Source organism: Vespula pensylvanica, chromosome 8 (assembly GCF_014466175.1).
Source record: "Vespula pensylvanica isolate Volc-1 chromosome 8, ASM1446617v1, whole genome shotgun sequence".
Taxonomy (NCBI): Eukaryota; Metazoa; Arthropoda; class Insecta; order Hymenoptera; family Vespidae; genus Vespula; species Vespula pensylvanica.
In genome coordinates, this window is record NC_057692.1 from 6,857,514 (window position 1) to 6,881,501 (window position 23,988).

General features: G+C 34.5%; 1 protein-coding gene across 7 annotated transcripts in view; it reads left to right on the forward strand.

Moving 5' to 3' along the window:
- Positions 1-1,823: 1,823 nt before the first annotated feature.
- LOC122630897 (prominin-like protein) overlaps positions 1,824-23,988 on the forward strand; it is a 33,483-nt gene continuing 11,318 nt past the window's right edge. For 4 of the 7 annotated variants that reach the window (XM_043815932.1, XM_043815936.1, XM_043815933.1 and 1 more), the window contains exon 1: positions 1,824-2,233. In XM_043815932.1, the coding sequence (XP_043671867.1) occupies positions 1,882-2,233 (352 nt within the window). In that variant the 5' untranslated portion in view covers positions 1,824-1,881. The remainder of the gene's footprint in view (positions 2,234-23,988) is intronic. The other 3 variants (XR_006327579.1, XM_043815937.1, XM_043815935.1) reach the window with 1 other exon arrangement.

Below are 23,988 nucleotides of genomic sequence, written 5' to 3' on the forward strand. Positions count from 1 at the left end.
GTTTATTTAAATTTCGATAACATATTTCACGATCGATGAACTATCGACGTTTTGAGATAATAAGCAAACAAAAGTGTTCTCCATGTCATTGCTAAGGCCGTTATAATATTTTTAGATAAAGGTACTTTTCTGATGTAATTTTTTTTTTTTTTTAACAATTAATTACATTGCCCTTTGTCACGAATATTTAAAAAGAGTGATCAATCAAAAAATAAAATTAATTACACGAAAGAATAGTATAAATAGAAGAAATAAATTCATATTTGAGTAAGCCAGGTGGATTACAATCGTTAGGTAGGAAAGAGAAAAGATTGTGGTAATCTCTTGCGAATGGGAATCGAGTTCGTCGCTCGAACGGTTTACTTCTGACGAAGGCGAAAGAAAAAAGAGACAATGGCGTACGAAGAATCGAAATGTACTTTCGGATATCGCGACCCGGATTCAGAGTTCCCAATGTGTCACGCATCGACTGAATTCGGAAATCGAGGAGAACGTGCCCTGAAAGTTACGCGAGCCAGCGAAATTTTGGCATTTATTGTTTTCTCAAAATGATTTCTTGTCTTTTAAAAAAAGGAATCAAGAAAGAGACAGAAAAAAACGACGTTTTGTATTACGTGTACATACTATTTTTATAAACAATTATTCGAGTATCGAAGTAGGATCAATTTTGATAGATTTTATATTAGAAGAGAAGCTTATCGATCGAAATTCGATTGATGAATTTATTTTAGAAGTCGTAAAACTGCTTTTCTCTCTTAATTATGCAGTATTGCTTTTAATGAAAAAGGATCTCTCCTCCACGCTCGATTTAATGAGTCCGCGAGGCAGATTCCTTTGTGAAAGCTTACACGTTCGAGCGTAAAGAAATGTACATGAAAGAAACACTCGAGTCGGTGTCTATAGATCGGAAATTAATTACTTTTAACGTTTCGTTGAAAATGGGTTATAATCCTATCGCAATGGTATTAATTCGAGCAAAAATGATTAGCACGTATTCCCATTTCGTTTCTTTTCATTTTATTTCATTTCGTTTCGTTTCGTTTCGTTTCTTTGATTCAAGATATTCCTTTGTATAATATTCAAGCATCCGTTTGTTAGAGAATGAAGTACAGATGAATTCTTTAAACAATAAAGAAATTGAGTGACGTATTCATTTTAAAACGGCAACCGAGTTTACAGTCTTCTTCTTCGTTCTCACACTAATTTACGTGGGACTACGATGACGGTAATGCTTAACAGACATGCTTTCCCTTTCCACGGTGTGTTGCGTCTTTATTATGTGAGAAATACGTAATGCAGCATCACGATGGTCTATCATTGAGATAATTGGAGTATAATAGCGACTAACGCCAAGTATATATAAAGAAAAGAATGTAATATCTTTCGGTAGAAGATACGTAATATAATAATTATTTAAAATTTTTTCATACTTGTAAGATCCTATGAAAAATAAACAAACAAAAAAATATTTAAAAAAAAATTTCAAATTCAAGATACATGTTTATACACGCAATATGACAATATGTATAACGATACTATCGAATTACTTAGAATTATATGTTTCTTCCTAGTTTTAATAAAATCGATAATATAACATTAATAAAATTATTATATTCGATGTTTCATTAACCACTTCGTGAATTCTATAAATATGATAACTAGTGTACAAATTTCGACCGGTTAGTAAGGAAGGAAACAACGTAACTAGATGGCGCACGTTGGAACGCGAACGAACGAGCGGAACAATGGAACCGAAGCGTGGCAAATGTAATGGAAGGAGAGGGGGGAGCGTTCCGTGTTTCGGCGTTCCGCCGGTCGGCGCGAAGCGAGCGTCGAGCAGTCGGTAGCGACGCGTCCCGGGCGCAAGTCGCTTCATTAGCGATGGTTTTCGGTGGTTTTCGCGACTGTGGCCTTCGGGCGAACGCTCGCGATGCTCCTTTTCATCCCTCGTTTCGCGTTGCCATTGGCACAATCGTCATCCTTATTCTTATAACTTCACAGCCGTCTTTCTCACAGGAAAGTCTGGCCAATCGTATGAGAGTGATCAGCGAGGATCTCGATCGGCAGTTGAATGATATCATGGCCTCGCAAGCCGTCAATTATACCACCGTCAACACTACAGGACTACCCTACAACGCCACCACCAAGTTCAATCCCAAAGGAATGGGACAGCTCTACAACGTCACCAACATGTTCATCGACTTTATTCAGAGTAAACAGGCATATCCGGAAGGTGAATCGAATTATAATTATATACATATCTATCTATCTCTTTCTCTGTCTTTCCCTTAGTCTGCTTTCGTCCCTCTCTTTCTTTCTCTTTTTGTGTCTCGTCCTTTCCCCTTCCACTCATCCCTTTCTCTCTCTCTCTCTCTCTCTCTCTCTCTCTCTCTCTCTCTCTCTCTCTTTCTTTCTCTCTTTCGCGCGCACGCACGACACGTACATCGTCAGACGAGCAACACTATCTTCGCACGCGCATCGTCTCCCTATTCATTTTCTACTCTGTCTCCTTCCGTTCACGCGAAAAATATAGAACCTTCTCCTCGTTGAAGCTTATATGCGTCTTGTAAATTCAGAAAGAGTAGATGAACATATAGGGACTCCTAGAAGAGCACGGTTACGCCCTGCGCCGCCAGGGCCGCGGGAAAATGGCCGGCAGCTTGTTGGTAAACAGATCGCTGTCAAGCGACCTTCCGTAGTTCGATAAAAATGAAATAGTCTTTGTCTCGTACTGTGTTTTTATATAAAACTAATATTCATTCTCAAAGATATTCATCATTTCCAACGAGAAAATCGATCGATACGTTTTGAAGGAATTTTCATCCACGATACGAATTCGTAATTTTTCTCTTGACTATATTATTAATAAAATAGATAACTTCGCTGTTGTACGAATTGAATTCTCTTTATTTTTTCGACTAATGGTTCTCTTTGTTCCGAGTTACGTTTCATTTACACACACATACACGTTCAAAATAAACAAATTTTCATTTGATCGTTATAAATACGACGATTCCATTTACGTAAATTTTATTTACAATTCACATTCGTAAAAGAAATTTGTATATGAATATATTATTATTACTACGATTATAATTATTTATTATTTATTATTATTAATATTAATTATAACTATTATTGTTAATATCATTATTATTATATCATGTCGACGAAGAAAAAAATTATTTAGAGGCTATATCCAATACGCCATATTTAGATATCTTGAGTATACATTCGACCTAGCAACACGTTTGTATATACAGGTTGAGTAATCGGATAACGAATCATTGCAACGACGAGGAAAGAACGATTGGAATGATAATAAATAGGAATGTATCGACTTTCGATTGATCTCATATACGAGAGTACTAAAAACAAACGTTTTCTTCAATAAATATATATATATATATCTTTTTTTAAAATTATGTAGCATTTTAAACAAAAAATGCAAAAAAAGAAAGTGTCAGCTCTTTTATCGTTGGTATTTCCTCTCTTTCTTTCACGTAACTAACCTTTACTCCAATCGGGACACAGGATCCAGAAAGTTAATGCTTGATCCAGTTTCAAAAGAACCAGATATCCGTCAATTGCTTTACGCGAAATCGTATCGTTTGTCGATCTCTCACGACAAACATTCACATTCTTGACGTAATAAATTTTTACAGACAGATAAATTTCTTAATAATTACATTACGTTTCTTATATTATACAATCGAAATACGTAATATCATCGTACGGGGATTTTAAATTCGAAGTAATTTCGTATCGAATCGATAAATAATCATTCACATATGATAAAAATTTTATCTCGACTTTTCAAGCGCCTTACTTTCACGCATTGGTATTCGACAGATTTGCTTTCTTTCTCTCTCTCTTTCCCTCTCTCTCTCTCTCTCTCTCTCTTTTTCTCTCTTTCTCTCTTTCTCCCTGCATCTTTTCTCTTTCTTCTTCTGGATAGTCAAGCCGTTAGCTCTCTTTTTTTTTCGTCTGCAGCGTCGAGACAAGTGCATCAGCCTTATGGGACTCTTCGAAGGGAGAGAAAGAAAGAAAGAGAGAACCGGTCGAATGTATATACATATACATATATATATATATACACACACATATATATACATATACATACATTACTTTTTTGCGCGATTCATCCAGCGGGAATCATGTGACCACAACTATATTTGCAAGACTTAAAAATTTCTCCTTTCTTTCTTTCTTTCTCTCCCTTTCTTTTTTCCTTTGCTTTCCTTTACTCTTTATTTGAATTTTATTTTAAAAGTCCGTTGTGATAACTGAACACGATGCTCTCTTAGTCGGATCAACGACCCGTACGCGTGGTAGAAGCATGAGTGTGAAAAAGAAAGAGAGAATATCATGTCTCTCTCTCTTGTATCGTTCACGTCTAGCAGGAAGTTGATAGTGGACGACATAGTGTGTTCGTCATCATCCAGTAGAGATGTTCAAGAGTATCTGTTTCTCTCTTTCTCTCTTTTTCCTTCTTTCTTTCTATTTCTCTCTCATAGAGACACACTATTTTCCTGGCAATACGAATCGACTTTTCTGCTCGTCAATGAATTTATTTTCGAATGACGTCTGCGCGCAAATATCAATCGGGTTCGAAATCAACGACTCGGCTCACGTCCATCGGGACTTTCTCCCGTAGAAATGGAGCACGAGTTGGATTATTCGAGCGTTTCGATGAATACACGCCCGATCTCTCGTCCTTTGATGGCTACTCCAGTAAAACTGTGTTTCTCTCTTTACAATATAATTTTAATTTCAGTTCTGAAGCTATAAAAACCATCCTCGGATGAAATTAAAAAATATATGTATGTATGTATGTATAAAAATTCTCTGAATATTTTTTTATTTTATTTTTTTAATATACCTACATTTATTGAGTAATCAAGAGCTACATATAATGTGTTTGATATAAAATAAAAAAAAATCAAATTACCATATCATCGAAAGTAAATTAATTTTACGTAAAACGATCGAAAAACAAAACATGAACAAATGTTGTAAAGGATTTGTAAAATGAAATGTTGTATTTCTTTACGAAAGCATAATTTAATTTAGATAATCGTGATATGTTTGCACGTACGTCACTACGATCTTCCCGGAAATGCGATAAATTATAGTAGGGACAGTTAGGTTTCTCTCGAAACATGAATAGGATAGCACTTGAATCCGGTCGTGAAACTGATAATGAAGAAAGTTCAAAGATAACTATCCATGTAGTTATTCCTGTTTGTGTTAATCGTAAATCGTCTTGTCGTGTAACTTAAGTGAGAACTATGTATATTCGTTTATATTACTTATGAATGAAATTCTCAATTACTTTAATAAAGATGACAACAGTTTTTAATAAATTCATTCAAAGAATAGAATTTCTTTTCTTTCTTTTTCTTTTTTGTTTCAATTGAATAATCGTTTAAATTTTATAGAAAGTATTTTAAAAATATCGACGATTTCTTCTATTATATATTATCGAGACTTCCATTTATTGTTTTGTATTTAGTCATAAAAATATCTGTAAATAAATAAGTACAACGATATATCGTGATTAGATATGCACTGATAAACGTTACTTTTTTTTCTCTTGTTCTTTGGAACACACGACGCGTAACGGCATTACTAACGGTATGGATCATTCTTAATCAGTTGACGCATCTTCTATCGTCCGATACTTCTGTTCCGTTTGATCGCGAAAACGTAATGTAATGCAAAATGATCTTCTTAAACGACGTTGTTGCAGGTTTCGAATTGCAACGATTCGTATATAGATTGTTAATTAAAGATTAATGGCAAATATTCCATTAACTCGTTGGTTTCTCTCGTTTGCGAGCGTGCCGATGGTTAAAAATGAATATCAATTATAGATTATAAATGATTTTTCATATCTTTTAATTACTAATTGTATAATCTGTATTTAATCGTGAAATAATTTATGGAATTGTTGGACCGATTATACTCTGATATTTTATAAAATTTAATCCACTGTATATAAAGAGAAAAGTCTGTTTCTTTTAAAATATATCAAAACAAAACTGTAAAAATTATATAAAAGAGAATTATTACAAAGATTAACTTATACGCAGAACTGTGCCGATAATAAAATAACAAAAAGCGACTGAATAAAAATTCTTATTAATCTTTAATCGTCTATAATCGAGGAAAGTAGAAATCGATAATTCGTATTGCCAATATTGCCAATGTCTAGTTGGATCGCCGATAGTAACGATATTAACTTAAGGCCAGCGAAGCTAGTTCGATTTACGTGGATTGACGAAAAATTTATTATCTCGTCCTGTCATTCACTGCCACTGGCAAACGTTTCCGACATGTGGCTACGAGTGAATCTGCCTGAATATCCTAGCTTTTCCTGTTGCGGCAGCTCGATTCGATTTTATTACCATTATCTACCGGAAAAGGGTGCTTTGTAGTCTCTCTCTCCCTCTCTATTTCTCTCTCTCTCTCTCTCTCTCTCTCTATCTATCTTTCTATCTCACTCACAACACACTCCCTTAACTCACTTTTTTTCACAGACATTCGATCGTCGATGAATAATGCTTACTACCTGTAGATATGTACAACTCGTCGTTCACTCGATCGATTTTCGACTCTCGCACAAAAGACGTAGTAAATTCAGCCTTCTCTATTCTCTGACTACGTCTGTCTGTCCGTCTGTCTATCTCCTTCTCTCTCTTTCCCTTTATTCTACGAAGATACGAAGAAGATAGAAAGGATGAGAAAAAGATAAAAGCTACCTCGAGTGTTCTCGTGCAATCGTTCGTCCTTTTCGCAGGAATCACGCGCATTCTCCACCCGTGCCGAACGGATTTATCTCCGTTCTTTGTCCTCTCTGAGCGCGTTCACCTTAATTAGCGCCGATCGATCGTCACAGGAATAGCTATACACGTCGATCCTAACTCCTAGTTATTTGATTAATCTGATTGAATGCGATCTTTCGATTCAATGTTGATAGAATACGCTCGATTGATGATCATAGAATTTTATTTGAATTATCAAGACGTACTTTTTCGTTTTCGTAATCATGTTTATGATTATAAGACGTGAGAGAAGCTCAAAACTATGTCAAGGAAACGTAAGATTGAAAAGATATTCTTTCATTACAAAGCATCTTTCTTTATTTCCACTAGATAAAATTTGTTGCGTTTATCCGACATTTTCTCTTATAATATTTTTTACTGCGTTCATTAAGAATTACAGAATTCCCTTTATAAAATTCATCGTACGTGTTGAATATCTTCGAAATTCATGAGAAATGCGTTTGATAAAAGGAGATACGTGACTCAGTGTAAAAGAAAGAATTGATTAAAGAGAAGTAACTAGAGACAAAGAGATTCTTATTTATTGGCACGAAATGATCGGCTTTTCTCTCGTTCTTCGTTGAATCTTCGATAAAAAAAACTGATAAAGAAAGAAATAAAGTGAGAAAGAGAGAGGAGGAGGGGTGAAAGAAGCGATCTCCGCTTATCTCTTGCAATGTCGTTAAACTCACTAGCTGCTACTCGATAAATGGAAAGGAAATAGCTGTTCGATGTATATAAAACGAAAGGTGATAAGTAGTAGTATTATTACTATAATGATAGTAGTAATATTACTATATTGCTATACGATTGTACTACTGTTTACTGTTATTATTTCTCATTCCTATTCTTTCAAAGAAATAAGAATTGTAAAAAAGATATGATAACGAAAGAAACTATAGTTTTATTATCAAGAACTCGCTATTTATCTATCTATATCTATTTATCCATATATGTATAAAGTTATAGTTTTCTTGTTATATTTTACGTATATAAAATAACGAGTTATTGATAATAAAATTGTTTCCAAATCCGAAAATCGAACAAAATCGAAAGTTTATTGATTCTGAATGAATATTTACGATTAACGAGTTTATCACTTTATTTAAGCAGGAACCGCAGAGTATTTTTTCTGTTTCTTTTTTTTCCCGTCGAATCAATCGCACATATACATATGGCGACTCGTCATCGCATGTATATCGTACATATGGCGTGAGTGAGAGTCCACAATTGCATACTTTACTTTTCTTTTCTTCTCTCCTCCCTCTCTCTCTCGGTCTCGTTTCCACCCTCGCTCAATTATATAGGGGATCGTATGCGTGAACTTTGCAAAGAAAGTCTCCACGATCGAACGAGAATGTTCGTTGTAAATTAGAAATCGAAATCATATTGCACTGGTTATGCAAAACCATTCTTGAATTATTTTCTTCGCAATTTAGTTCGTTCAATGTTCTTCCTGGATATTGTTAGTATCAGTAAAATAAAGAAATTTTCTTTGTGAGCATTTAAACTCGCTGGATAGTTAGATTATTCTTCAAGGTAAAGATTTAATCACTTGCGAATTGATATACAGCGATGTGTGTTTATATACGAAGTAGTAGGAAAAGAGATTAGGATGTGGTCAGAATCAAGGTTATTAAGTTAAAAAATAGAAAACCTTTGATATGTAACAAGCTTATGCATTGTATTATTTTATTCGCTCTATGTAATACTACATAGAATTATAATGAAAAACGTTATGAAATGAATAATAACGAAAAATGATTTAAAAAAGAAGAAAACGTACAGAAATATATTTTTATTGTTTCAAGCCAATTCTGTAAGATGATACCAATCAATTGTATAACTCATGTACTGATTTATGATCAGTAAACTAAGAGCACATGTTGGAACGTAAATTTCATTCGATAGAAATCCACAAAATTAACTCTAGATAAAAGCATACGTACGAAAAGATACAGATAAAAATTTTTTTATGATATCTCACGATCCAATGTACTATATTGATACGACGTAATTTTATCTTTTAATATGATCGTGGCGCGGATGGTAAATATACACGATATGAATCAGTCTAAATATCTTCGCAATTCTTTTGTGCACTATGATTAATCAAAAAACAGGAAAAATCCAAAAGAACGTTTTGTATTTCCTTGTTCGCAAGTACTTATATGTATTTAAAATCTAAATCACTTTATCGCAAATGAAATAAAATTTTTTAATGGTTGTACGTGTTAACAATGAGATTAAGCAAATAAAAAATTTTTTATGTTGGAACTTTTCTTAAAAGTCATAGAATGATAGTAGGTTTAGAAAATTTTGAGTAAATTGAAAACCTGATAGGACAGCGATAATTCTCGATACGATGACAATGAGCGTTGATAAACAAAAAATAATGACGATTCTTTCTACTTTCTTTTTTTTTATATTTTTATAAATTCTTATTTTACGTTTGGCATTGATCCCTATTTGTACTTTGCAAGATATTCGTAATTGAAAGAAAAAGAAGAGGAAAAAATAGCCTACTCGTCTTAAAAAAAAAAAGTGAGGTGCCTCGTGATCTCAATTCTAATACGAGTTACTCGTGTTGTCCTCGAGACGATACTTCCTTTATCTCTTCTCTTCCTTTCCTCCCTTCGTCTCTTTCTCTCTCTCTCTCTCTCTCTCTCTCTGTCTCTTTCTCTTTCTTTCTCTCTCTTCGTCGCTCTTTCTAGAGCATCGAGCCGATTAACCACGTCCGATCGATTCGTGCTGATTTCGGTGTTCTACTTATGCGTTTAATTAAAATTTGCTCGGGGTCATGTTCGACATTCTACTTTGAAAATACGTCGATTATAATTCTCTTGTTGCGCCTTCGATTCGAATTTTCATATCTTAAAAAAATGCAGAGATCGACGATTTTAACGGTTTCAAGTACCTATTATCATTTGATATAGAGATATAGATATATTGGAAATAAATAAATTATATTCAATTATTTAGTTCATTTTTGTTGATTTAATATAGTTTTCGAATTATAATTAACCGGAGATTAAAATAGTTATCTGCCGACATGTTAAATAATATTTCTAAATATTATTATTAACATTTCTAACAATAAATCGGTTTATACATCAATGGTTGTTACTCACATTATTTTGGATATGCGATAAAGTTATATTAGTTACGAAATTATTCATCATACGGAGTACGAATAATTGCGTTATTGTTCGCGTGAAATTTTCTGAATGACGCATGCGAAGAGAACGAATAGACAAAAAAAAATTCCTTTGGCGAACGTAACGAAGTAATATCGCGATAACAAAGAGAGACGTTAATGAGGCAGACGTTCTCGTTTCGAAAACCTTGTCCAGAATTTCAGAACAAAAAATGAGGAAAGAGAAGGGAAAACGACTTTTTCGAAGGGACTCGTGACATTTCACGTCCATCCAAATTTGATTTCCCCGAACTATGCAGCGGACGGAAATACGTACCGAATTTCCATGTAAATTGTTCACGAATTATGCGGATCTAGATCGATATATGTATATATTTGCATACATCCTATATATAATATATATATATATACACACACACACATATATATATATACATAAAATTTGAATAGAATATACAAAAATTTTAGCCGCTCATATATACGTACATATAAATATATAAATATTTTTCGAGCTATTTTTTTCTTTTTCTTTTTTCTTCTTTTTTTTCTTTTTTTTTCCTTTTGCTAACGTTCTTTTTCTCATAGACCCTTATAGATTATACTCATAGACCTTCCTCATAGACCTTCTTACTTTGCAGTTTCCTTTTTACTCGATCTTTCGCATTTACTCACGTCGAAGTGGACGAACACGAACGAGCAAAGTTCGCTGGCGCGGCAAACACTTTGAATTTCCAAGTGTCGTCATCGTCGAACGGGACTTACCAACGCGACGACGAGTCTTTCTACGGTCCAGTGAGTTTTAACGGCGTTAACAAAGACTGAAGCTTTATTCGCGACGTCGATGAGATATCTTCGTGGTTGTCCGAGCGCGAGACGACGTCAACCATTACTATTATTCTGCTCACCGAAAGCGAATAGCGCGAATCGAATGAATTATTCATTCTCTCCTTTGGCTGCTTTTTTCATTAAGAACATTACGTATATATCGGTTTCACATTTGTTTTATCGTGAAAATTATATGTTTACGTGTTTTACTTTCCTAAAATTCATATCGTATAAAATTTTCTCTCTTTCTCCTATATTCTCATTCTTTCTTTTTTCTGTACTTTTTTCTGCATTCACTTATCCATTCATTCATTTATCTCTTTCGGCTAAGCCACGATCGCAATTTAGATACATACGATTCTTAATTAAGATCCTAATCGGACTTGATAGAAAGATAGCCGATTGGGCGGAGACTTCAGTGAATACTTCTCTCTGTAATCTCGCTCGCTTCTCGCGCCCACGAGATTCCGCAATCGACGAAGGAAACATCTTTTTTCTCTCTCTCTTTCTCTCTCTCTCTCTCTTATCGGTCATCTAATTCCATGTATTTTTGCGAACTCTATCTTTTGATCCTTTTCTATGCTGATATAAAAAAATGTTTTACCTCTTATCTGTAGATCTACAGGTTTTTGATTTTTGATCAGCGTGAATGTATGAAGTTTATTTCGGTTCAAAATTAAATAGATACCTTTGTATAAATCAATAAATTATGAAAAGAAGAATTAGTATATCCAATACTTTCTGGATAAGAGTGATAAACGAATGATTTATTTATTCTTTTATCATGAGAAAAGTTAAATCTTTATGATACGTTTCATAAAAAAATCATACTTTTACGATAAATATCAAAAAATTAAAATTGATAGCTCATTGATCATCCAGTATCTCGTGTTAACATGAAAAGCTCGCGAAATTCGATTAGATTGTGACGTGGAAGAAATATGCCACCCGGTGTGTAAAGCTCGTCATAAGATACCCAGAGCACCGTTTAAACGTGAATGCTCGCGAAGCTGGGACACGTTTTCGCTTTATGATGCTTAATCGTCGCTTAAGCAGCGCGTTGAACTTCCAGTTTCCAAGTACGTATGTGTATCTCAAGACAAGGATATCGTGTGCGCGTGCGCATTTACAATACATATGTATATAACATATCGAAGTGGTTTCGTGCATCGTGTGCATTGGCACGTACGGTACACGAACGTGCGTGTACTTAAACATTTGTATGTGTTTGTACGTAACTACACGAGAAAAACGGGACTCGCTTTCAGGATGAGAGCAGTCAAAGGTCTGGCATACTTGGTATCTCGTTTGGTTTCGTGATAACGTGGAACCTTGTGTATCTCCTTATGTTAACATTACGATTAAAAAATTATAACGAGTCCTTTGAAAATAGGATTCTAAAGAAATTGCTTACTTGTTTTAGTTCGAAATAGTTGAAAATTGCATTTAAGCGAATATCTTGGAGGTAAATGCGATGGAGTGTAGCATAGAGGTTTGTCCGGTGCATTTCATTTTATTTTTTTTTTTTGTTTTATTTACAAGACGTACAATTAATCTTCCACTTCTTTCTATGCTTCTCGACAGCGCACTCAATGAGGATTGCAAAAGGATCACAAGTTTTACGAAGTTTTCTTTACGACTCAACGCGAGAAGTGACTTCGTGATTGCTTCTTCGGTAGAACCCGATCTTCCACCGAGGAAGAATGTCGTACAAGGCGAGTTCTCGTAAAAACTAGTACCTGTTCTCGTAGGCATCTCAGGAACCGGATTTTCATTGGCACACCCTATATAAGGACACGTTTACGCACAATTATACGAGAAACGTTCTCCTTTCAAAATATGTATGTATATCTGTCCCATCGAATGAATTTTCTATATCGCCATCTTGCAAAAGCGTATAGAACAATGTCCACAAAAGAATATTGACATATGCGATATCAAAAGATAGATACGAATATTCTAGTTATTGCACTGCATTTTGAGAGCTGAAAATGCAATACATCGTGTTTGACAAAAAATTATGAAAGGACCGTAAAAACAGAAATATATATCTATATACCGAATTTTGGTCAACTTTTTGATGAATTTGTTTGACATTCTAGCAATGTTTGATCCAGCTATACTCTCGTATCCGATATTACACATTTTTCAAGTATAACTATGCGAACGATGTTTCCGAGAGGAATTTCAATTAAATTTTTACACCGCGTCCATTGTTCACCAAACCCAATAGCGATGCAGTTAATATACATTTTTCTTGTTAAATATTTTTCTGTTACTGTTAATAGTATAAAAAACGAAAAAAAAAGAATATTTAATATTTATACACGAAACTCTGATATTCACACTTTCTTTAAAAATCATCAACGCAAGAGAAAGAGCATGGAGTTTGGCATATCGGACGCCATTTTTTATTCAATTAATTTCTTTCGCGGAAGAACTTATAATTTGATTTTTCTATCTCTCACTTTCTTTCTTTCTCATTTTCTCTCTTTCTGTTTGTTCCTTTTTTTTTTCCTTTTTTCTTTTTTTAAGCAAAATAATACATTCTGCCTATTCATATTCAGTTTTTATTTCCAGTTTTATTTGTTTCTTTTCCCTTTTTTGAAAATACCCATCACGTACTATTCTCTGTAATTCCGTAACTATAGAAATTCTCTCAACCATGAACTTCTTTCAATTTGATTCGAAACCATCTTTTGTAAAGCGAACTGCATTTAACTCGCTCAAAAATGCGTTCCTTTTGTGCCACAACTCTTGGATAAATTACCGTGAAAATTCTTCGATAAAAAAGGAAGGCTTCTGCAGCAAAAGAAATATTCTTTATAAAATGGAACCTTTTGCCAAAGTGTTTATACACACAAGTAGATATCTGCATATGGTTAATTCAATAAAACGAAATTTTTCTTTTCTACTACGGAAACAACTTTTCTTCTGCTCTCGTAGCAAAATTCTAAGTGATAAAAAAAATTTATACTATTTTCATGAAATTCCTTTAATTTTAGATAAATTTTTTCCAAGAATATAAATACAATTTATTTAATCATTGGTTCTAGTACTCATTGTTAAAAAAGTCCAATTATGTATAAATTATTCTCATATTTTTTTCAAATTTATAGAACAAGTTCGTTTCGTTCCTCCATATTTTTCATTAATTGCCTTTTTTCCGTCTCTACTTTATCTCTTATACACCCACGAAAAATATCTCATATAAGAGCAAGAGGAAAGGTAAAGAATAACGAAAGAAGGGAATTAAAACGCTCGTAAGTTCGGAGAATGAAACTTCTACTCGTCTACAGAATGATAGCTCAACAATTAAAAAAAAGAAACTGTAAAAAATAAGCAATCCCGGCGATATACTATAAAAAAATTTTAATTAGATTTTTACATTCGATAATAAAACCAGAATAATTAAATGGAGATACAGGTGCATATACACGCGCGCACACACATACATGTACATTCACAAATTCGTAAATGGAAACGATGTCTCTAGAACAAAAATTTACAGAACGTATCGTCGATGTTCGTTGTACTACATCGCTCTAATTATATCGTTCACTTGCGATCGTCATCGACCGTATAAACGATGAAAGTCTCGTAAATAATAAACTTCGAAATAACTTGCTTGCAATACATGATCTCAATTTAAATGGAGCTCATCGAGAATGGATTCAGATCATTAAACAACCGAAGTAAAATTATATTCGAAGGAAATTCAATTTCCAGATAAAAAGTTATCATTATTTCCTTTCTTTTCACTTCCATTTCGATCGTAGCGAAAATCACATTTAGAAACGTACTAAAATCGCCTAATTTATTATTTTTTTGTTGCAATAAAAAGAAAAGCGAAAAGAACATGAGAAATATAAAACGAAATGTTCTTCCGACGCCATTCTCAATTCCTTTTCGTCTTTCCTCGTCAAAAGCGTAGGTACGGATCGAAATTTCTCGTCGATTTATTGTCAACTTTATTGGCTCGTAAAGTATGCCATCGAGGAACGTTCGCTCGAGGAGATGATTTTTGCGAGAAAAGAGAATAAAAGATACAAGAGGTGAATCGGGTAAGGTAGTTTCTCGGGAATCACGGTGGTTGCTTAAACTCTAGAATTTCGTTCTGTGACAGATTGCTGATAATATCGACCATCTAGGCTATATAGATATGTGCTATATAGGTCTGAACATAAAAGTATATAAGAACATTTTTAACAGAAATAGGAAGAGGTGAGTAAAGATAGTCGCAATAAATTACTCGGTTAAGCGGCGACGATATACGATGACGTTTGAAAACTAGAGAGGGTCGTCCTGAAAAGCAAGAAGAAGTTTGCTCGATGAGTCCTCGGCTTTCCTGGGCCAGGTCAAACGAACGAAGCGTTATAGAGAAATACGAATGAATAGTAAGAGGGGGAGTGGAAAGGGGTGCATACGAAGTTTGGAGGGGTCGCGACGTTTGGTTCTACGCAAACCATACGTACGTACATCTAGTAAGTGTGTTCTTCTCTTTCATCTAACCCTCCTAACGGCCTTTGACGATCCACGGATAAGACAAATATTTGCTCTGCTGGATAAATAGTTGATGACTACGAGTACGTATGTATGTATATTTGTATAGACGCACTCAGCTAAAGCTCGAAACATTTTGATTAATAGCGGTTGAAAAATTTCTTTCTTCTTTATCAACCACCTTTTGTCTTCTTCTCTTCTTTTCGCATGAACGCCGATAGCTTGAAAAATTGGAGGTATTGAGATAGATAGGCTTAACAGTGATCCTTCTTTACTCTCCTTCTCTCTCCCTCTCTCTCCTCGCTCTTACTGATCTCTCTCTTTTCTCTTTCTCGAAGAGATTAAGCTTTCAAGGATTATCGGTAAAATGGCTTACCCTCTTCGTCGAAGAGGCCGAGATGATTCGACCTTTTTTTTTTAAATATTTCATAAAGTAAAATGAATTTTTTCCTTTCCATCTTGTAATCTTCTCTTTCGAAAATCGTAGTAAAACTTCTGTAAACTCTGACGAACGTTACTGGCTGCATGTGACGGCTTCCCGTAGGTCTTTCGTATGCTGTACGTGCTCACGCGACGACAGGAAATAAAGGGTACACCCTTTGCATGCTCGTACGCGTCGTAGCATGAAGATAAGCGAGAGAGACACCTCGAGATCCATTATGGGGCTGACGCAACAAGAATTCACCAAAGAAGAAAATAAAAGAATGTCTGAATCTCTGTAATGAACATCGGAATATTCAGAATCTACATACATATCCGAATTCTTTAGTTTGTGCGATAAGATAGAGATATTTTTTGTTGAAATAAGCTATGACAGGCTGTAAAACTCATTCTCAAACTTATTAGTAGAAATACCCATAGGTTGATTCATCGTTTGTATAAACATTATTTGTTTTTTCGACGAAATTCTATCAATAGAGACGTACATCTAATCTTTGCGAAGGAACTAAGATTACTGTTTTACGAGCTAACGTTACGTATAGAAATCACCGTATTTGGAGCACTCTGTACTGCGTGATCACGTGACTATGGATCGATCCTCAGCGGACAATTTCGGTGATAGTAATCGATGAAACACTTACACATATCCTCTATATCGCTACTGATAGAGCAACATTCGTTGACTTTTTATCGGAAATAAGTCAATAATTCATTTTCCATTTCCGTCCTATCTCCGAGTATATGTATATCTATCTATACACACATACACCTATATGGTCAGAAATCGAGGATTGAAAATCGTCAGACATTTTCTTCGTTTCATAGCTTCAAGCGAATCACGTTCTATTCGTCGCACTTACGCTTGTCAGTTCCAATTAAAAGCCGTGGCTAATCCCGCATACCGATCGAACGAACGAACGTATCATCGTCGTCGTTGTAGTTCCATAAATACAATGCATGTTGAAATCAATGTTATTCGAGAACATAACAGTTGGCCATAGAAGTATTCGATAACACTTTATGAAATAGATCGACTTTTTTTAGATTGATAGATTGAACAAAGTGTTCCGAATAAATATAGAATATTGTTGTTAAGATATAAATAATTGAATAGATATATTCGAATTAGTCCAACGAAGAAGTAGACAAAGAAATAAGAATTTTGTGTCGTAAGAAGCCCCTTCGTAACATCGTCCAATCTTTCGACGCACACGTTGTAACGGTGTGTAGGTTAGGTCAGGTCAGTTCTTAACACGGCAATTAAGGCTACAGAATAGTATAATGCATATTTATGCACCAGCCGTGCGAACGTTCCGATGAACGTTCTACACACCTGCCACCACCTTTCTCTCTCTCTCTCTCTCTCTTTCTCTCTCTTGTTTTCTTTATTTGTTTTTGCACAGAGATTCCCTTTAAGATCTCCCTTTAGCATGCGAAGAATTTTAAGCATCGTGCTTCCGGCGCATTTATACTGTTAATTTAAAAAACGACTTCTAAAAAGAAAACATTAATCTGATAACTGATGAATCTGATAACATCAAACTTGAAAACATTCGAATAAGAAATTTCGCTAAATAGGAAAGAGACATGAAAAATCAACGAAAGTTCATCGATTTAGGATACTGTCACTTTTAGGGAAAGTTTAAGACGTTGGAAAGTCTGTTCGAACGTAAAAGTATCGAGGGTGGTTAAGCTGGATGGAAAGACGATACGAAAGAAGCAAAAGCAAACGAAGCAGACGAAAGAAGGAAGTTCGAGAAAGAAAGACCAGATTGTAGAGAGTGACACGCTACATGCTATAGCTGAGGATTAGTAGAGTTTGATGTGTTCGCGGACAGTTTCGTCGGCGTTGCTGCAGCAACGATAACACCATTTTAACGAGCGCAAACTCTTCGTGTAGATGTGCATTCACGTCTTTGTGTGTTCTTACTGCAGGTGCAGTAACCGGTCTAAACCATCGTCCGTTGGCACTCTGCCCTTGGCTAAGGGAAGCACAGAGATCGAGTAAAAGCGAGGAGAATGAGTTAGGGCTGTCGAAGGGGTTGGTGGGAAGGGGTGAGCTGGAGAAGGAAAACGTAATCGTAGCCATGCGACCGGGATCTGTTTTCCTTCAGAAACCTTCTAGCCGAAATTCTTTTGTTTCCTACCCTTACAAGAATATCCATACATACGTACGTACGTATATATATATATATATATATATATATATATATATATCGAGCTGTTCTTCTTTTCTTATATCATCTTCCATTCTTCCTGACATTCTTCTTTCCTTGACGGGAACTTCATATTGAGATGCGTTCGATATGGGAAATGTATGGAAAAGCGTGTCATAGAATTCTTTCCCCATTTCTTCTTCTTCCTAAGATCAAACACTCTCTTTCTTCCACATCTACAATGATTATATTTGTTATAGGATCAATTTTTCGAAAATGTGAATTTATTGTCAGAATATAATAGCAAACTCTGTTATAAGTCGGCATGAAAATAATAGGAAAATTGAATCTTAAATCTTGTTCTTTTTCTTTCAATAAGTGATCTTAATGAATCTTGTACACATATTGCCAATTATCTATCTTTTTGGTTGATTTAAACGATATTCTAATCTCAGTTCATATCATTATTCCATCAGTTTTGAATCAGATCAGAAACGAAGATAGAGAAACAGAAAGAGAGAGAGAGAGAACTTTGATAGAACGGCAAGTTTCTCCTCTTGGACTCGTGCCAACCACCGAAAAGAAACTCAGGAAGAGTCAATTAATGCTAAAGTACCAATTAGACCAGTCAACGTTCTCTTTCTTTACTCTTCTTTCTTCTTTCTCTTCTTCTTCTTCGTCAACGTGCGAAAGATGGCCATCGTTACAACTGAACGCAACTTAACTAAACACCTTAAATGCCCTCATCGAACTTTTACCGTACCTTCAATATTTTTCACAGTTTAGCTGACACAAGCTATTTTTAAAGCATTCCCCTATGATAACAATAGTGCATATTTCAAATATCATCGAGCATTATGTCTCAAATAAAAAATGTACTATATGTAAAGATATTATCCATTACAGCGACGTATTTTTATTACCTTTAGAAATGTAAAGAAAAAAATTTTATTTTTTACTCGTTTTGGAGATTATGAAATATTGTATATCGTTAAATAATACTCAAACGAAAGTTAAGCGTGAAGAAATCGATTTGATTTTATTTATAAAATAATCGCTATGTAGCGAGATCCATATTGAATTTATCAGAAAATTCAGATGTGAAAGTAATATTTGATAAACCTCGTAGAAGATATTTCGAATAAAATGAAAACGAGCAACCGTAAAAGAGAGCGAGAAAGAGAGAGAAAAAGATCATAGTAGCATTCGTGCTTCTGCATAAAGCAACGAAACTAGGCACACGTGTTACCAACTGGTTTTCAAGTGCTGACCACATGTAACGACCTTCCCTCTTTCTCACCCACTTCTTTCTTCTTTTTATTTCATTTTGCTTCTCTCTTTCTCTTTTCTCCCGTCTCTACTACTTTTATTCCGACACACAGAGTCAATTCCTAGACTTTGCTACCTCTCTCGTCAGACGTTCTTTTGTGTGCCCTTCGTATACAGTATTTCCGGACCACAAGCGTTTTAATGGCGTGAAACCGTTCGGTACGTTTAAGAAAATGTATTACAAAATTTCAAAAAGTTTAATGAAAATCGTTCCAATTTCTATTGAAACGCTACTTATTACCAACCGTAATAATTAGCGTTTTCATCCTTTGCCAAGAAAATCGCGATATTTCGGTATAATCTCTCATCGTATGGAGCATCGAAAGAATGGAATGATACGCTGCTGTACTATTCCCCAACTTGCACTTCCTTTCTTCTCATTCATTCATTTCCCAGCTTTTTAATCCGGCATTAGAAGGAACTCCATGATATTGAACCAAGTCATTGATTTCTCGAGAGTGCCGTTAGTCTTCTGATTCACTCGGTATCGTTCTCGAATCACGAATGATTTCATCATGGCGAAAGATGGATATCGCTTATGTAAGAGAAAAACTATATAAGAGAGATGCCAATCAAATAGAAGTGAACGTGAGATTTCATTCAACCTTGACGAATACATCATATCTCCTATAAAAAGAGAGAGAAAGAGAGAGAGAGAAAAGAAAAAAAAAACAAGAAAAATGAATTTGATGTAAAATCGTTAGAAATATTTCCTTCATTTTTCCCTCTATATAAATATAACTCCATATAAATATTTTCGTTGACTCGTCACGTAAATTAACGCTACAATTACTTGGTGTAACGCGGATAATCATCACGTAGGAAGCGGTAATGACTTTCTAAGAGGCTATGTATGTAAGCACGAAGGACAAACGGTGACGGGGAACTGAAGTACGACGATGACGATATTATGGCCAACGAGAATGACCTCGCACGGTGATTTTTCCACGGCCAATTCCTTGTTCCGTGCTACGGAGAAAGTTGAATTCCATTCGGATTTAATACAAAGCAATGATTTAGGGATTACGCAAAACCAAATACGTAGTATCATGGTAATAAATTTTTCTTGTCTAATAGTAAGTAAAATATTGCAATTCTCGTTGTAATTTCTACCGTTGATTACGACGAATAAAAAGATTACGATCGTTTACGAAATTTTTAAAATATCTAGTCAGAAATATGATTAGAAAATATTGATACAATAAATGATTACTGATCGACATCGAAATTGTTGAAAAAATGATTGTAACACGTGATAGATCGAACGTAATGTATTATTATTATCAGAGAAGGAAAAGAGAATGATATTTGATCGTTTTCGAACCAGAAGATCAAGTCACGTATTTCGAGCAGCATACTTCCGTTATATCCACTGTCCGAGATGAGAAAGAAGACACAAGTATCTTATGATAGCTCCAAAGAGTTCAGGTTTTAGCTTCCGACGTTGTACATGAGATACGAGCTAAGAAGAAAAATAAAAGGAGGACTCTATCGTACGCGTCCCTGGAAGCCAGGAGAATGCAGGGAAGTGCTACAAGTATCGCGTATATTCGCACAAGCACGATAAATCTAGACGATAAGGTTACTTACATATCGTTTTACACTTTACGAATACCTTTAAAGTAACGTTCTATCATAAGCTGCTTTTACTTGAATTACTTATACCACAGTCGTTGAACACTTTACGACGAATTTCAAATTTGTCTGTCATCAAAGATATCATTGCTTCAAACACTTTTACGATCTTTATCGTAGAAATTTATTTTATATATAATCAATTATACAAAATATACACATGCAGGTGAATATCTACATACGTAAACATTTGTAGAAAAAATTTTTCTCATATAAATTACGAGTAATAGATCGTCATACAATTAACTCGTTACATTAGCACTATCATTCGTTGACTTTACTAGAAGCTCATATCTCTCCTGTTCTCTTCTTTTGTGCTCCCAAACTCAATGTTTCTTCATGACGAAAAAGAAGAGAGGAAAAGAAAGACTAAAGAAAGAGGTGAAAGGAGGACGAACGGAGTCAGGCTGTTCTGTGTTTTTAACTTGGAAAAAGCGCGAAGTACTTTGTTCTCGAAAATAATGAGATGTGTGACTGTAAGGGAGTAAGAGAGATAGAAAAATGAAAAAGACGAAGTAGCATCAGCGTAAGAAGGACAAATGATAAAGAGAAAGAGACAGAGAGAGAGAATGAAAGGGACAGTTAAAGGGGATTCCAGACCATCGAATATTCTCTAGCAAGACGAGCGAGCTTTCCCTACTTTTCTTTGCATATGAATGAATACAACTTTAAAAATCGATACTTTTAGAACTCGTTTCATATACATAACTATAATTTAAGACGCAATTTGTTCTTTGATAGAGTACGGTCATAAAGAATACATTTATAATGTGCTACATAAATATTGAATATTGAAGTTTGTATTGATATTCTCATTTAATATAAAACAGCATAGAATTTTAATCAATATAGTTCATTTATGATTTCAGAGAGGAAGATTAAATACATTCTAATTGATCAAAAAGTAATAATGCTTTTTCAAATATAATTGATTTGGTGCATAAGCGGTAATTAAAATTTATGAAAATTTTTACGTAAACGTTAGTTCTTTTAATTTAGAATCCTTATTAAACGTTAACAGTTTCATAACCGAATAATAAAATTTCTTTCCCTTTCTCCCTCTCTTTCTTTCGAAATAATTTAAAAATGAAATAATAAGATGGCCGAATAAAGCGGACTGACATCCAATCAAAATTTGTCGATGTATCAATATTTGCCGTCTTGAAAGGCTAATGGATTTCTTCATTAATATAATAATAGCGAAAGCTATCGTACGGATGAAAAATTCCGATAATAGGGTAAAATGCTTCCGAGAACAGATTTTAAATCCTATCGACGATCGCTTTCTAACCTTTAGCCTTACAAAATCGATTATTATTATTATTATTATCTAGCTTATTTTCGAGTTCGTGCTTTCCATTCTAGAGTTACGATCTTAATAATGGTTCTCATTGATTTTCTGATATAAAAATATCAAATCCTTTTTCGATTATTCTATTTTTTATATTCTCTCGTAGAAGTTAACTCTCTTATTATTTTTATTATGTTTTACTAAAGATAAAATATATATTAATAGTAATAATAATATTAATAACACTAATAACACAGAATTGAAGAAAAGAAAGGAAAAGTAAATCAATAAAATGAAAATAAGATAGAGACAGAGAGAGAGAGAGAGAGAGAGAGAGAGAGAGAGAGAGAGAGAGAGAGAGAGAGAGAGAGAGAGAGAGAGGAAAGAATTTAGGAGAAACGTCAGAGAGGACATGAAATGACGTTAGATGTGGCCGTGGAAGTGGTTAAAAGACCGCGACCTAAACCCACGGTTGGGAACATTAGCATAACCGTCGAGGTCAATGACTTTCAAGAAATCGATCGAGAGCTCTCGCACGAAGACGACGACGACGACGACGATGGTGGAGACCCTCGTTGCATACTTGCAACAACTAATCGCCAGAATATTCTGATGGTACTGGGTTATGATTTAGAAGCATCAACACCAACCAAAGGGTCAGATTTTCTACTTGTTTCTGGTTTCAGGATTTCTCTACAAACACGGAGCATATAAAACTACATTGTTGGCAATTTCTAATATTTAAAGACATTTCAGTTTGCACTACCTTCTACCTGAGATTGCGGCTTTTCTACTCTCGCTTTTGAATTTTCCAAAAGTTCACCACGCCAGAAACGACTTAAAGATTAACCAAAATAGAAATGATTTATTTCCTGCTCTACTCGCAACAACGTCTACGTAAATAATGTTTCCTTCCTAGTAGTTTCTTATAATCCTGTTTCATAAATATAAGAACGAGCAAACTGTAATGGAAAGCCAAGCATATGATAAATCACTTGGTAAAAAGAATAACAGTAATTTGTGATGTTTCTTTTTTGCAATCATTATCTATCAAGGTAAAAACTAATGATTAATTCTTTATCGTTAATCGTAATAAATATTTAAGTAAATATAAACCCGTGCGTTTATTTATTAAGTTCAATAGCGAATAATAATGAAGTTTAAAAAGAACATGTTCAATGAGGATGATCTATTTCGTTTTACGGGAAAAGAGAGAGAGAGTCCATTATCTTCCTGAGTCGTTTTTCACAAAATGGGTTAGATTTATCGTGCTGTCCTATCGAATTGCGATGTCCTAGTTTCTCGAAAATCATGACGGAGCGAGGTTAAATTTTCTCTCTAGCCACTCCTTCGCTATTTAAACGGAACAAGGAAAACTTAATCGTGGGATTAATCAACGAATAAAACGAGTTTATAGGAACGATCGATTTATTCGTCATATTTACACAAATTAATTTTTCTAAAAAAAGATTTCTTTCGTTTCGATCAACGTTTATTTTCCTTTTTTTCTTTTTTTTTTCTTTTTTTTTTTTTATCTACATGCTACCTATCATAGATTTAGGATAAACAATATTAAATAGGATATAAAAGATAAGAGGCACGTGCGCATGGTAAAAGCGTAAAGAGTAACATTGGTTATTCTCTAAAGCAAGAACTTCCCTTGTATTACTTGAAAATTCAGTTGCTCATTTATTACTAACATCAAAATCATGATTTTCTACATGAAAAGCCAATTTACAGAGATACTGCTATCTACCTACACTTCCGCCCTCGCATCTCTCTCTCTCTCTCTCTCTCTCTCTCTCTCTCTCTCTCTCTCTCTCT